General features: G+C 42.3%; 1 protein-coding gene across 3 annotated transcripts in view; it reads right to left on the bottom strand.

The window, feature by feature from the left end:
* KHDRBS3 (KH RNA binding domain containing, signal transduction associated 3) overlaps nt 1-16,156 on the bottom strand; it is a 130,518-nt gene that overhangs the window by 29,022 nt on the left and 85,340 nt on the right. For all 3 annotated transcript variants that reach the window (XM_056522806.1, XM_056522805.1, XM_056522807.1), the window contains 2 exons: nt 7,975-8,057; nt 1,570-1,628 (listed from right to left, as the gene is read on the bottom strand). In XM_056522806.1, the coding sequence (XP_056378781.1) occupies nt 1,570-1,628; nt 7,975-8,057 (142 nt within the window). The remainder of the gene's footprint in view (nt 1-1,569; nt 1,629-7,974; nt 8,058-16,156) is intronic.

Genomic DNA, 16,156 nt, shown 5'->3' with positions numbered 1-16,156 from the left:
GAAATCACCAATAAGGCTGAGATATAAAATATAACTATTACTTAAACATCAATAAAATGATGTACCAAATAAAGAGACTCATGTAAGCCAATGAAGTAGGGAGGGAAAAGGGTACATGTGAGTCCCTAACCTAACGACCATACCAAAATAACAACCTCCTAATCACTATGTGTGGAATAGGGTAAGGGAATACCAAAATAGACGTGGTAAAGTGTAAAGTGGCAAAACCTCTCTTTCCAACGTGTTTCACCCCCGAGTTTAAGGGGCTCATCAGGGATAAGAGGAGACCACAATAGTATACAATAACAAATGCCAATTACAGATACAGCATGATAGTGAACACCGTAAACACAATGGTTCCAAAGATGCACTCCTAAAAATGAAAACAAAAATGGATGATAGTAGAACAGGTCAATAGGTGTCCATCAGAGAATAGACTTTAGCTTTAGGAGTGTGTGTCAGTCTAGGGTCAAATGTCCGTCAAACAAAGCAGGCAACATATGCAATACTATATAATCATGTCAAATATGTTAGTATGACCACATAGAATTAGATAAACACTCATACTAATACATTGTTAGTATTTAGAATAATATAGTCACATAGGATACATAGGGTCACAAAGAAAATATATTCAAATCCGTAGACAAGCATAGGATTTCAGTAGGATTTCACTGGGGTAATGCCAGATGGTCAGGCAAAACCCTATAAATTAAATCCGTGTGGTAGGACTCTTTTGGTTGTGCAGATGAATTTAAAGTAGAGAGCACCACAGACTCCTATAACATAATACCTGTAGATATACAGGCAGTAAGTGGCAGGCATCAGGACCTTGAAGATACCGTTACCTGATATTGTGGGGTAAATACCCCTGGGTAACCCACATAAAGTCCCAATAGATGGAGTGATCCAGCCTTTGCCACAAGGACGCCGCTATATCAGGTACCGGTATCTTCAAGGTCCTGATGCCTGCCACTTACTGCCTGTATATCTACAGACTCCTAAAACTAAGTCTATTCTCTGATGGACCTGTTCTACTATCATTCATTTTTGTTTTCATTTTTAGGAGTGATTCTTTGGAACCATTGTGTTCACGTTGTTCTCTATCATGCTGTATCTGTAATTAGCACTTTTTTATTGTATACTATTTTGGTCTCCTCTTATCCCTGATGAGCCCCTTAAACTCGGGGGTGAAACGCGTTGGCAAGAGAGGTTTTGTTACTTTACACTATACATTTATGTCTATTTTGGTATTCCCTTACCTTATTCCACACATAGTGATTAGGAGGTTGTTATTTTGGTAGGGTCGTTAGGTTATGGACTCACCTATAACCTTTCCCCACCCTACTTCATTGGCTTACACTATGTGTGGAATTGGCTTACACTATTTATTTGGTACATAATTTTATTGATGCTTAAGTAAAAGTAATGTTTTATATTCAAGACAGAAATGAAGCCATTATTCCAGAATGTCCAGCTGCTTTTGTTTGTTTTTTTTGGCTCACATGACCCATTGATCACGTCACAACTGGCATCTAGACCGCAATCGTGTATTCTGCATCTACTCACCATATGAGTCATAGGAGTCCTCTCCAATCCCGTGTCCATAATCATAATAATCTCCCGTGCTGAAAGAAAAAGAAAAGGACTTGGTATAGATTCCTCCAGAGAGGGTCTGATATCACATAGTAATTCTGGATGGAAAACAAAGCCAATGCAGTTATTGATGGAGAACGAGAGTAAATGCCAGGTGTGAATCATGCTTAAAGGGGTACTCCGGTGGAAAACAATTTTTGTTAAAATCAATAGGTGCCACAAAGTTATACAGATTTGCAAATTACTTCTATATACAAATCTTAATCCTTCCAGTACTTCTCAGCTTCTGTATGCTCCAGAGGAAGTTGTGTAGTTCTTTCCAGCCTGACCACAGTGTTCTCTGTTGACTCCTCTGTTCATGTCAGGAACTGTCCGGAGCAGGAGAGGTTTTCTATGGGGATTTGCTTCTGCTCTGGACAGTTCCTGGCATGGACAGAGGTGTCAGCAGAGAGTACTGTGGTCAGACTGGAAACAACTACACAACTTCCTGTGGTGCATATAGCAGCTGATAAGTACTGGAAGAATTAAAATTTTTAGTTGATTTAAAAGAACAATGTTTTTCCACCGGAGTACCCCTTTAAAAGGGGTACTCTGCTGCCCAACATTCAGAATATTTAGTTCCGAACGATGGGTGCGTGCTTCAGGGGTCGTGACATCACAACCACGCCCCTTATGATGTCACTCCACACCCCTCAATGAAAGTCTATGGGAGGGGGCGTGGCGAAAGCCACACCCCCTCCATAGACTTGCATTGGGGGGTGTGGCATGACGTCAGGAGGGAGGTGGCTGTGACGTCCCGTCCCGCAGCACGCACCCAGCCTTCGGAACTAAATCTTCCAAACACTGGGCAGTGGAGTACCCCTTTAACGAAAGTGAGAGGAGCTGCCGGACAAACTCTCCTGTTTCTGAGAGAAAAGTTTCTTTATGCTAAAATGCTACATTTCTTAACATTATAAATAAAATCAAGTTTCCAAAAAATGTATTATTTTTTTTGTAATAAAGAAAGAAATTCAGAAAGATGAGATTAGGATAAGTAATCCAGTCCAGCTCAGTAAATCGCAAGTTCATTTTTCTAATGGACTTCACCCGCTCAAGAAGCCCTTCTTTATACTTTTTAGGGTACTCATGGGGGGGTTCTAATCGGAGAGATCCAATTGGCATGTAGAGACTTTCTTTTAGGCAATGCCCCATGTACCAACCAGTATTTCATATAAACGTAGAAGACTACAGTTTGACTAGTATGAGGGCGCTCTTCCTTCTAGAGATGATCTACTATGCATAGGTTATTCCCACAAATAAATGCCTTAAAGGGGTACTCCACAAGAAAACATTATTATTATTATTTTTTAAATCAACTGGTGCCAGAAAGTTACAGATTTTTAAATTTCTTCTATTTAAAAATCTTAATCCTTCCAGTACTTATCAGGTGCTGTATACTACAGAGAAAGTTATTTTCTTTTTGAATTTCCTTTCGAACTGACCACAGTGCTCTCTGCTGACACCTCTGTCCATTTTAGGAACTGTCCAGAGCAGGAACAAATCCACATAGCAAACCTCTCCTGCTCTGGACAGTTCCTGATATGGACAGAGGTGTCAGTAGAGAGCAGTGTGGTTAGACAAAAAGGAAATTCCAAAAGAAGATAACTTCCTCTGGAGCATACATCAGCTGATAAGTACTGGAAGGATTAAGATTTTTTTAATAGAAGTAATTTACAAATCTGTTTAACTTTCTGGCACCAGTTGATTTAAAGAAAAATGTTTTCCAGTGTAGTACCCCTTTAAAGGAGTAGTCCAGTGCTGAAAAACTTATCCCCTATTCTAAGGATAGGGGATAAGTTTAAGATTGCGGGGGGTCTGACTGCTGGGGCCCCCTGCGATCTCCTGTACGGGGCCCAGACTCGCTGGCCAGATAGCGGGTGTCGACCACCGCACGAAGCGGCATCAGACACCCCCCCTCAATACAACTCTATGGCAGAGCCGGAGATTGCCGAAGGCAGCGCTCCGGCTCTGCCATAGAGTTGTATTGAGGGGGCGTGTCAGCCGCTGCTTCGTGTGGTGGTCAACACTCCCCCCCCCCTTCCCATAGGCTGCCGGAGCCCCGTATGGAAGATTGCATGGGATAGAGCAAACGGCCGGACCCCCCGCGATCTGAAATTTATCCCCTATTCTCCTTAGGATAGAGGATAAGATTTTCAGCACTGGACTACCGCTTTAATAGTTTTCATACACCAAATGGACCTCTACAATGACAATCAGTTCCCCATGAGATGAATCTAAGACATCTCTCCAGCCAACCAGTACCCTGGTCTGTACTGGTGAGGGTAAGAACCCGAAAACAGCTTTCAACAGGTGAATGACTCTTTCATTTATAGACATGTGACTCTACTGGACCCCCATTATGGTGCTAGAATTTGGCAGCAAAGGGCCTGAACGTGTTTCCTTCTCCCCTGTCCATGACCCTTGAGGCCAATGTCTCACCATTTTGTTTTCTAACAATGCAGTGTGTTCATGCAGAATCCCATCACTCAAAAGAAAAAAGGACTGGTCCAACAAGGACTTGGGGTTCTATCTCCAATGGCCCATTGTATGTTACATATATCCTTATCTATACAAGTGGCTAATATCGAAAACAAATTGCTCAGAAAAAGAATAAAACCTGTATCGAAAGTCAATCTGGTTAATAACTTTTTCTTTTACAACCTTGTATTATAACCCACATCCTCATGACAGGACTCTCGCCTTGACATGTTAACTCGGCAGCATCTGTCAGGTCTGAGAATGGTCGATTGTAAGATCCTCTGCAGCCATTTGACTGCTATTAAGCAGATGGCGATGCTAAGTCCAAATGATGTAGTGCGGATCTCTAGTGGGTTTCATATTTGTATAGCAATTTTTCAAACCATCCAATATAAATCTTCTCGAAAACATAAAATGGAAAGTAGACAAACACTTCTGTTCTGCTGCCGAGGTCCATACGGCTTACATAAATGGGAGGTAAATCAATCAGAAGTGGCTGCACGGCAGACTTTAAAGACCATGTCTGGTGCGGAATGTACAATACATCAGATGCAATCTTGAAATATGTAAAACAAGACCTTGTTATCACACGATTGACAGCTTTATAGCCCGACTGCAGGAAGATATTACAATAAAGGGTTATAAAAAGGGGCATCGGCAAGACTGATCTGGATGCCAGTGCATTTAAGGTCATGGGTCCCCTAAAAGCCTTTTCAGCCAAAATACACTTGATTTGGGATCGTAATAGAAACATGTAAAGTATTTAAAGGGGTACTCCGCCCTAGACATCTTATTCCATATCCAAAGGATAGAGTATAAGATGTCTGATTGCGGGGGCCCGCAGCTGGGATCGCTGCAATCTCAGTGCAGCACCAGGAGTTCGCTTAGAATGCTGGGTGAAGGCGGGGGGAGTCGTAACATCATGGCCATGCCCTTCCTGACTTCATGCCCCCTCAATGCAAGTCTATGGGCCACCACGCCCCCCCTCTTAGACTTGCATTGAGGGGATGTGGCCATGACGTCACTGCCCTTGCCTCTCGCTCCAAGCATTGGAACAAAATGTTCAGAAGGCTGGGGCAGTGGAGTACCCCTTTAAGGATCACTTAGCCCCTTGGTCAGTTATGGCAGAGCCTCCAAGTGATTCCAAGTGATGTGTGTCCCCCTTGCCCATAATTTCTAGGGTACTGCCCAAATGGTGGCTGGCCTCCACAGCGTGCACACAGTGCAGTGGAGTACTCCTTTAACCTAGGGTCTATTTAGCCCAAAAGGGTTGTCAGACTATCGGGCACTTTTTTATATGTGATATCAGCATTTAGCCTTCCAACCAATCACAAGAAAAGTCCCCAAACTTCTAAATTAAAACAATGCATGAATCTATCCTTATTTCTTCAAAGTGTATCCAACAAAATCAACGGGGTGCACCAGCACCTGCCGGACTTTATGGTCGATAAATAAGTCACGTTCAGTGGATGTCCCATGCATTTTGTACAACACATTTATGCAAGTGGCACATGGGCATTATTACGTTTTCAATGTAGTAAAAACAGCTTTCTTATGCAAGTGCAATGGTAAATCTGCCCCATTATTCTAAAACAATGTGTTCAAAGGCTTTTTCATGTAAGGGGAGTGACATGATAAATAGTAGCAACAATAATACTACTACTATTACTACTACTACTACTACTACTACTACTACTACTACTACTACTACTACTAATAATAATAATAATAATATAAAATAATATTATTAGAAATAATAATAATAACAGTTATTTATTATTAATAATAATAATAATAATAATAATAATACCAATAATAATACCCACAATACTACTACTACTACTACTACTAATACTACTACTAATAATAATAATAATATAAAATAATAATATAAAATAATATTATTAGTAATAATAATAATAATAATAATAATAATAACAGTTATTTATTAATAATAATAATAATAATAATAATAATAATAATCTAGAAAACAATAAAAATGTTCTAAACCGTTTATAATTTAAGTGAGCACATGAATGGTTGGCCCAAAATTAAAAGTTATTGTCTATCCCCAGGTTTATTGGTAGTGACTGACCTCTAGAACACAAAACCAATCACAAGAACAGAGGTCAATTGCCCTTAGAGTAAATAAAGCAGCAGAGCGCACCCACCACTCCTTTCACTATCTACGTTAAAGGGGTACTCCGGTGGAAAATTTTTTTTTAAATCAACTGGTGCCAGAAAGTTAAACAGATTTGTAAATTATTTCTATTAAAAAATCTTTATCCTTCCAGTACTTTTTAGCAGCTGTTTGCTACAGAGGAAATTCTTTTCTTTTTGAATTTCTTTTTTTGTCTTGTCCACAGTGCTCTCTGCTGACACCTGATGCCCATATCAGGAACTTCCAGAGCAGGAGAAAATCCTCATAGCAAACCTATGCTGCTCTGGACAGTTCCTGGCACGGACAGAGGTGTCAGCAGAGAGCACTGTGGACAAGTCAAAAAAGGAATTAAAAAAGCAAATAATTTCCTCTGTAGCATACAACTGCTTATAAGTACTGGAAGGATAAATATTTTTTAACAGAAGTAATTTACAAATCTGTTTAAATATCTGGCACCAGTTCATAAAAAAAAAAAAAAAAAAAAAAAAAGGTTTTCCACCGGAGTACGGCTTGCTTGGCTATCTTCGGAAGCCCATAGAAATGAATAGAGCTTTGATCGAGAATTCACGTTGGCCTCCATTTTCCTCCGTTTTTATAAACAGGTAACTTTTAATCTTGAAATAACTAATTTTATTTAGAAAACAATGTGAGAAAAAAATCCAGACATTGCATCTTTATTTTAATACTTCTTCTATATACATTCTAAGAGATCAACAATTTTATTCCTTCCTGCTCCTCATAAACTACTGCCTGGCTGTAAGGCAACTGACTGTTGCAGAAGCCCCTCCCCCACTAATTTGTCTGCCGTAAGAGACCAACTATGCCAACCTCCCACCTCATGACTAGACACCAGCCCTTAAAGGGATACTCCGCCCCTAGACATCTTATCCCCTTCCCAAAGGATCGCGGGGGTCCCACCACTGGGGACTCCCAAGCTCTCTGCTGCGGCACCCAAGTCATGCGGTGCATGGAGCAAATGTTGCTCCGTGCCGGATGACTGGCGATGTGGCGCCGGAGGCTCGTGATGTAATAGCCATGCCCCATCAATGCAAGTCTATGGGAGGGGGTGTCACGCCCCCTCCTATAGATTTGCATTGAGGGGGGATTGCCGTAACATAACGAGCCTCCGATCCTGCACCCGACGTTCTAAACAAATGCCAGGTGCCGCAGGGAGATTGTGGAGGCCCCAGTGGTGGGAGCCCCGTGATCAGACATCTTATCCCCTATCCTTTGGACAGGGGGTAAGATGTCTAGGGTGGAGTACCCCTTTAAGCCAAATAAAGATGATTGTGCTCTCTATAAGACTTCTACAAGACTGCATCCAAATCAAATAACCAAACACAGAAGCCACATTTTTCAAGGTTTCCAGTTCCTTTAAATGTTGATTTTCCCTTATCAAACACAAGCCAATTTTAAGGGGAAAAAAAAAGAGCTAACAGTGAGAATCTGTTTTCTAACTCTCGACAGTTTCTTCTTTCTTCCAATGAACGCCACAGTTTAATAGCTAAAAAAATTCCCAGGAGCACCAGAGCTATGAGGGAAAGTGCTCGGAAAGCAGGTTGGAATATGTTCTCATTATGATAATGAACGTCAATGCTCGCGAAGAAACAGTTATTGAAAACAAATACCTCCATAAACAAAAAAAAAACCTGCACCATCATCACGAAATACTAGAACAGCCCGTATGCGGCTCAACTTACCTCTGTACTTGTGAGTTATAGTTGTTATCGTAAGACTCATAGCTTTGCTCGTCATATGCTGTTCCATAACCATCATCGTAATCCTAGAATTAAAGAAAAATATTTATAGAGCTGATGTCATGAGATCAGAGACATAGATCAGAGATCAGGACAAAAAACGTATGTCTATGCAGGTGCGTAGCTATAGGGGGCGAAGAGTTAAAGTAGTGTGGTGCTAAACAACTTATACCCAGTCCAAATAATAGGAAATAGGTGTCTGATTGTGGGGGGTCCGACCACTGGCGCCCAGCTCTCCTAGTGCCCCGCTCTACCCACTGCTCCATACAAGGAGACCGTCGACCCCTGTACAAAGCTGTGGTCAACATGCCCCCTCCATGTATCTCCTGCTCTTCCATAGCAATGCATGGAGGGGGCGTGTCTGCTACCACTACGTGCAGGGGTCAACACAACTCCGTTGAGGAGATCTCCGGAGGTCCCAAGGGTCGGACCCCCCCCCCCCCCCCTCCCGATCAGACACGTATCCCCTACCCTTTGGATAGGGTATAAGGTGTTTATCTTATCACCACAGTACTACTTTACTCTTGGCCCTGAGGGGGTCCCACTGCTACACAAAAAAGAAAAAACACCAATGCTATAAATAACTTCAAATAGTTGAGTCCGACACATGCAGAGGTTGAACCCCCACCACCCCGAAATCAGACACTTAAAGGAGTAGTCCAGTCCTGAAAAACTTATCCCCTATCCTGAGGATAGGGGATAAGTTTCAGATAGCGAGGGGGGTACGACCGCAGGGACCCCCGCAATCTCCCATACGGGGCCCGGTAGCACACGGGAAGGGGGGCTGCCTTCGTCAATCTCCGGCTCTGCCATAGCGCTGTATTGAGGGGGAATGTCGGCCGCCACTTCGTGCTGTGGTCGACACACGCTGTCAGGCCGGAGAGCCAGTGCCCCGTACGAGTGATTGCGGAGGGTCCCAGCAGTCGGACCCCCCGCTATGGACTGGACTACCCCTTTAACAACTACCCTGTACCATGGATAAGCATCTGATCGCGGGGGAGGTCGGACCCATCTATTACAAGCCATTTATAACACCGATGTTTTCTTACGTAGCAGAGGGACCCCCCTCAGGGCCCAGATGTTACCGTTACCTCTTCGCCCCCTACATCTACTTCCCTGCATGACATTGATTGACTTGCATCAGTTGCCGATCCCCTGCCTCAGCCGGCAGCTGAATTTACACAAAAACTGTGTCAGACAAAGGAGTCATTTTCATTTCCTTCATTCTCCATTCAGATGTATCAACTCCCTGTAGACATCAAGTTTCTTGTTTATTACCGTGACCTTCTTAGTAATACTGCACTTGGCTCGGCTCAGAACAAGAACACAAAAAATAAAAAACAGCGTGGGAGAGACTGACTTACTTCATTTTATTGTCCAATTTGTTGGGAACAAAAAGTTCTGGATTTTAAAAGTAGCAGAAGTTTCCGACGCAGAATATTGTGAAATCCTTCTGAACAGGTAACTTTATAAATTTATGCTGAGATACTAATACTAATAATAATAATAATAATAATAATAATAATAATAATAATACAAGTTTTATATAAAATACATTTTTTACCCTATTAGGGAATTCAGAGGGAATAGTAAGGGCTCCTGGATTCTAACTTCTAACTTGATATGACAAAACAAGAAAAAGAAAGATGTCAGCACAGCAAACCAGGCATCTAAGACACCTCAGGGGATTCGCTCCATATGAGTCAGTCGTGGATACAAAATCACACATATACTAGGTGTCCTATCTTCAAAATATAGATACCGGTACAGTTCATGATATAAGGAAACATTCACTTTGTCGGCATATTACAGCAGTGTAATCAGTGACAGCTGTTTCACGCAACTATGCGCTTCGCGCATAGTTGCGTGAAACATCTGTCACTGATTACACTGTTGTAAACAGGCCGGCAGAGTAAACCTGTTTTCTATGATTCCTTAGTTCTAATTTGGAATGGGAAGCAGTTACGAACAGTGTCTTCTGCTCTGGAGGACTCAACCTATCCCGCAATACACAAAAAAACCAACTGCCGAGACTTTGCCTGTAGCGACCAATCACAGTTCAGATTTGATATCCTAACAAGCTCTGGTAAAACAAAAGCCAAGTTGTGATTGGTTACTATCGGCAAACCACACCGTTCTGGTTTCAGGAAAATTGATACATCTGGGACACTAATCGGGTAGAGTGTAATGCTTCATTTTCCCTGTGGTGGCGCTGCAGGGAACTTAAACACTTACAGCTAGGCTTCCCCACAGATTACAGCTAAAAAGCAGGGATTATCCAAAATAGTATTTTTCAGAGAAAAAAATAAAAAAATAATAATAATAATATATATATATATATATATATATATATATATATATATATATATATATAAATATTTATTTAAAAGGAATAATCAGAAAACAACATTTTGTTTAAATCAAAATGTTATGTTTAACATTTTTTTAATTATTTTTTTACATTTATTATTGTACCATCTATATGTTTAAATATTCCTGAACTATTGTAGTTTGCATTCTGGCCACTAGGCAAAAAACAAAGCAAAAATATCATGTTCTGTACAGATCACTAACCAGCAGTCTCCTTCTTATCATCACAGATAGGAGAACAGTAAAAGATGACACCAACAGATAGATAACAGAGGTACAAACAATAGCTGTTGCTCACAGATCAGCCTCCCCCTCCCTCTAGAATGATCTCTGCAAAGGTCACAAAGCATGCCCAGACGTCTTTCCCATTTATGTCAATAGGAAAGCTTCAGTCTATTGCTGCCTAAGTCCACTGGGCTTGCTGTAAAGCATATCTCTAAATGCTGCTTAAAACAACTCAGACAAGATGACTGCCCACACAATAATGTAAACAAAATAAAATAAAAAAATTAAAATCAGAAAGCAGAAAAAAAAAATTGAAATAAAAAAAAAATATTCTGAATCTGGCGCTAATTACTGAAAGAAAAGATATGTGTGATACAGTCTCTTCTGTTTAATTAATTATTTATTTATTTGTACAAAATTTAAATGAATTGTCTATCACATTAAAATAATTGTAAATTCACAAAGCCACATCAGGCATATTAAAGGCTAACTGCATTCATGGCCAAAAGATTAATATATAACCACAAACAGCTTTCGGAACGTGAGTGGACGGTCTACAGCATGTGCCTGCCCGGCCTTTGGGAACTCACTTTAAGATCGAATGGACTAATAAAAATGAAGCTTTTAATCGCTCCGGTGCTTAATTCACGGATGTTCGATTAAAGGATTTTAACAGTGTAGTAATCACTAATTGAGTCTCTGAATCAGTACGGAACATTGTTAGAGAACAACGACCGGCGCTGCCTGCAGAGAAGAGGAGATGTGGGACAAAGCTTTAGTAAATGAGCAGCGCCGTAATATTGTCTTTAAAGGGTTAACTGCTGTGGACGATTCAGACTTCGTAAGAAATGCAAGAAGTTCTTTACAGACTGTCATTCTGCTGGGATTCCCAGTAATCAGCGGTTACCTGGCAGTAAGTGATACATTTTTCTACAGCACCTCCGCAGGTGAAAATAAATATTACACAGTTTTTTTAGATTTCATATTGGGTTTACTATGTAATAGATGAAAGGTCCTATGGAGAAAAATATGTTTTTTGTAACCACTCTCCACTTTGGTTAAGCGATGAGGAGCCTCAAAAATAACTCAGAACCATTCATTTTCTAAACTGAAAAAACTCTTTAAGGACACGTTCACACGTACGCAGATTTGATGCACAGAATTTTCTGCTGCAGATTTCAATGTAAACTAAATGACTGAGCACCGCTTCAAATCGGCAGTTACAAATCCTGCACATCAAATCTGCACAGGATCCTGTATGTGTGAAGGTATCCTTAAAGGGGTATTCCAGGCAAAACCTTTTTTTTATATATATATATCAACTGGCTCCGGAAAGTTAAACAGATTTGTAAATTACTTCTATTAAAAAATCTTAATCCTTCCAATAGTTATTAGCTTCTGAAGTTTTCTGTCTAACTGCTTAATGATGATGTCACGTCCCGGGAGCTGTGCATGTTGGGAGAATATCCCCATAGGAACTGCACAGCTCCCGGGACGTGAGTCATCAGAGAGCAGTTAGACAGAAAACAACAACTCAACTTTAGAAGCTAATAACTATTGGAAGGATTAAGATTTTTTTTTTATAGAAGTAATTTACAAATCTGTTTAACTTTCCAGAGTCAGTTGATATATAAAAAAAAGTTTTGGCCTGGAATACCCCTTTAAAGACATATCCTTGTCCTGCCGTTATGGAGTCGTGCTATACTATTTTGTCTCTGTTTTCTTCAAAGAACTAATGCTCTTTTTACTATGGCTGTATAATGAGAATAGGGGATAAAGACCCTTACTATAGAGACTGAAGAGGGTACCAACTCTGTGACCCCTACTCATATTACATGTATCACCTCATATATACACACACTATATATATATATATATATATATATATATATATATATATATATATATATATATATATTTATTATTATAATAATTATTATTATTATTTTTATTTTTAAGGTATTCTCCTTGGGAGGATTTTTGGGAAAAGGAATATGCAAAGCCCATTCAGTTTCTGAGACTCCGTAACTGGAGCTTCCTGTGAAGGGGTAAGCTGCTTTCCATAATAGATTATATATATTATATATTTGCCATGGGTCCCCCTTCTTGTTTGCTATGGGCCCCCCTTCTTGTTTGCTATGGGTCCCCTTCTTGTTTGCTATGGGTCCCCCTTCTTGTCTGCTATGGTCCTTCTTCTTGTTTGCTATGGTCCCCCTTCTTGTTTGCTATGGGCCCCCCTTCTTGTTTGCTATGGGCCCCCCTTCTTGTTTGCTATGGGCCCCCCTTCTTGTTTGCTATGGATCCCCCTTCTTGTTTGCTATGGATCCCCCTTCTTGTTTGCTATGGGCCCCCCTTCTTGTTTGCTATGGATCCCCCTTCTTGTTTGCTATGGATCCCCCTTCTTGTTTGCTATGGGTCCCCCTTCTTGTCTGCTATGGTCCTTCTTCTTGTTTGCTATGGTCCCCCTTCTTGTTTGCTATGGTCCCCCTTCTTGTTTGCTATGGTCCCCCTTCTTGTTTGCTATGGTCCCCCTTCTTGTTTGCTATGGGCCCCCCTTCTTGTTTGCTATGCCCCCCCCCTTCTTGTTTGCTATGGATCCCCCTTCTTGTTTGCTATGGATCCCCCTTCTTGTTTGCTATGGCCCCCCCTTCTTTTTTGCTATGGATCCCCCTTCTTGTTTGCTATGGGCCCCCTTCTTGTTTGCTATGGGCCCCCTTCTTGTTTGCTATGGATCCCCCTTCTTGTTTGCTATGGGTCCCCCTTCTTGTTTGCTATGGGCCCCCTTCTTGTTTGCTATGGGCCCCCCTTCTTGTTTGCTATGGTCCCCCTTCTTGTTTGCTATGGGCCCCCCTTCTTGTTTGCTATGGGCCCCCCTTCTTGTTTGCTATGGATCCCCCTTCTTGTTTGCTATGGATCCCCCTTCTTGTTTGCTATGGGCCCCCCTTCTTTTTTGCTATGGATCCCCCTTCTTGTTTGCTATGGTTCCCCCTTCTTGTTTGCTATGGATCCCCCTTCTTGTTTGCTATGGGTCCCCCTTCTTGTCTGCTATGGTCCTTCTTCTTGTTTGCTATGGGCCCCCCTTCTTGTTTGCTATGGGCCCCCCTTCTTGTTTGCTATGGTCCCCCTTCTTGTTTGCTATGGGCCCCCTTCTTGTTTGCTATGGGCCCCCCTTCTTGTTTGCTATGGATCCCCCTTCTTGTTTGCTATGGATCCCCCTTCTTGTTTGCTATGGGCCCCCCTTCTTTTTTGCTATGGATCCCCCTTCTTGTTTGCTATGGTTCCCCCTTCTTGTTTGCTATGGATCCCCCTTCTTGTTTGTTATGGGTCCCCCTTCTTGTCTGCTATGGTCCTTCTTCTTGTTTGCTATGGTCCCCCTTCTTGTTTGCTATGGTCCCCCTTCTTGTTTGCAATGGGCCCCCCTTCTTGTTTGCTATGCCCCCCCTTCTTGTTTGCTATGGATCCCCCTTCTTGTTTGCTATGGATCCCCCTTCTTGTTTGCTATGGGCCCCCCTTCTTTTTTGCTATGGATCCCCCTTCTTGTTTGCTATGGATCCCCCTTCTTGTTTGCTATGGGCCCCCCTTCTTGTTTGCTATGGGCCCCCCTTCTTGTTTGCTATGGGCCCCCTTCTTGTTTGATCTGGGCCCCCTTCTTGTTTGCTATGGGCCCCCTTCTTGTTTGCTATGGGCCCCCCTTCTTGTTTGCTATGGCCCCCCCTTCTTGTTTGCTATGGGCCCCCCTTCTTGTTTGCTATGGATCCCCCTTCTTGTTTGCTATGGGCCCCCCTTCTTTTTTGCTATGGGCCCCCTTCTTGTTTGCTATGGATCCCCCTTCTTATTTGCTATGGGCCACCCTTCTTTTTTGCTATGGGCCCCCTTCTTGTTTGCTATGGATCCCCCTTCTTGTTTGCTATGGGCCCCCCTTCTTTTTTGCTATGGGCCCCCCTTGTTTGAACTACATTTAATACAGATGTAGTGGTCACAGCAGATGCAGTGGCCAATGTATCTGGCACTTGGGTGAGCCTGTACAGTAGCACAAGGTCCATACAAGGGAGATATATAGACGGCATGCACGCAGCTCTACCTGAGAGTTTGTTGTATTCACCTTTTTAGCCATAAATAAAAAGCATATAAAGATTATGCCACAATAAAAAGTGTATTAGTTTGAGCAATTATTAAAGGGGTACTCCGCCCCAAGACATCTTATCCTCTATCCAAAGGATAGGAGATAAGATGTCTGACCGCAGGGGTCCCGCCGTTGGGAACCCCCACAATCTCTTCTACAGCACCCCTGTTCTTCAGCTGCACAGAGTGAAGATCGCTCCGTGGCTGATGACAGGCGATACAGGGGCTTGATTGTCGCCACACCCCTCCCATAGACTTGGATTGAGGGGGCGGGGCCGTGACATCACGATACTCCGGCCACTGTATCGCCAATTATCAGATCTTCGTTCTGTGCAGCTGAAGAACGGGGGTGCTGCAGGAGAGATCGCTGGGGTCCCCAGTGGCGGGACCCCCGCGATCAGACATCTTATCCTTTGGATAGGGGATAATATGTCTAAGGGCAGAAAACCCATTTAACTAAACAATAATAAAAATAAAAAACATATGATCGATACGATAGGAATAAAAAGACAGAAAATAAACTAAAAATTATGTCAGGAAACAAAAAAGGAAAGAAGGATCTTCCACCTTTGGAATCCTGAAATCCAGCATGCCCGGTTTTTCTTTTCCCAACATCATCTGTTAGTGGTAAGTTGGCACACCCCATACACATTTGGTTCAGCAGACTTTGCTCTTCTATTGATACGACACCCTTAGTGTTCTTCTAGAATGAGGCCATCTAAGTAGAACTATAGAGACAACTTTTCCTGCATATTTCCAGTGCACATTGCCTGAAGTCTCCGTAACTTTGCATGTGTTTAAGAAAGGAGATATATAGTCAGGCAGTGACTGAAAGGGGTACTCCACCCCTAGACATCTTATCCCTTATCCAAAAGACCCCCGCGATCTCGGCTGCGGCACCCCAGACATCCGATGCACGGAGCGAACTGCACTCCATGCCAGATGACTGGTGATGCGGGGAGGATGCTTGTGATGTCAGAACCACGCCCCGTTCGTGATGTCATGGTCACTCCCCATCAATGCAAGTCTATGGGAGGTGGCGTGACAGCTGTCACGCCCCCTCCAATAGACTTGCATTGATGGGGCATGGACATGACATCACAAGCCTCTGGCGCTGCACCCAACGCTCTAAATGAATGCCCGGTGCAGCAGGAAGATCGTGGGGGTCCCATTGGCAGGGCACCCATGATCAGATATCTTATCCCCTATCCTTTGGATAGGGGATAAGATGTCTAGGGGTGGAGTACCCCTTTAAGGACATGACTTGATGTCTGGGGAAGTTTCCTTAAACTTAATTTCATCCTTTAAACAGGACAGGGAGTGTTTACTATTAAATTGACTCTCTCATAAAGTCAGAACCTAGTCAGAACCTAGAGTATCAAAGAATATTTCTACCCAATACTGAAAA

This window comes from Hyla sarda, chromosome 5 (genome assembly GCF_029499605.1).
Source record: "Hyla sarda isolate aHylSar1 chromosome 5, aHylSar1.hap1, whole genome shotgun sequence".
NCBI lineage: Eukaryota > Metazoa > Chordata > Amphibia > Anura > Hylidae > Hyla > Hyla sarda.
This window is presented reverse-complemented; position numbering and strand designations above follow the sequence as displayed.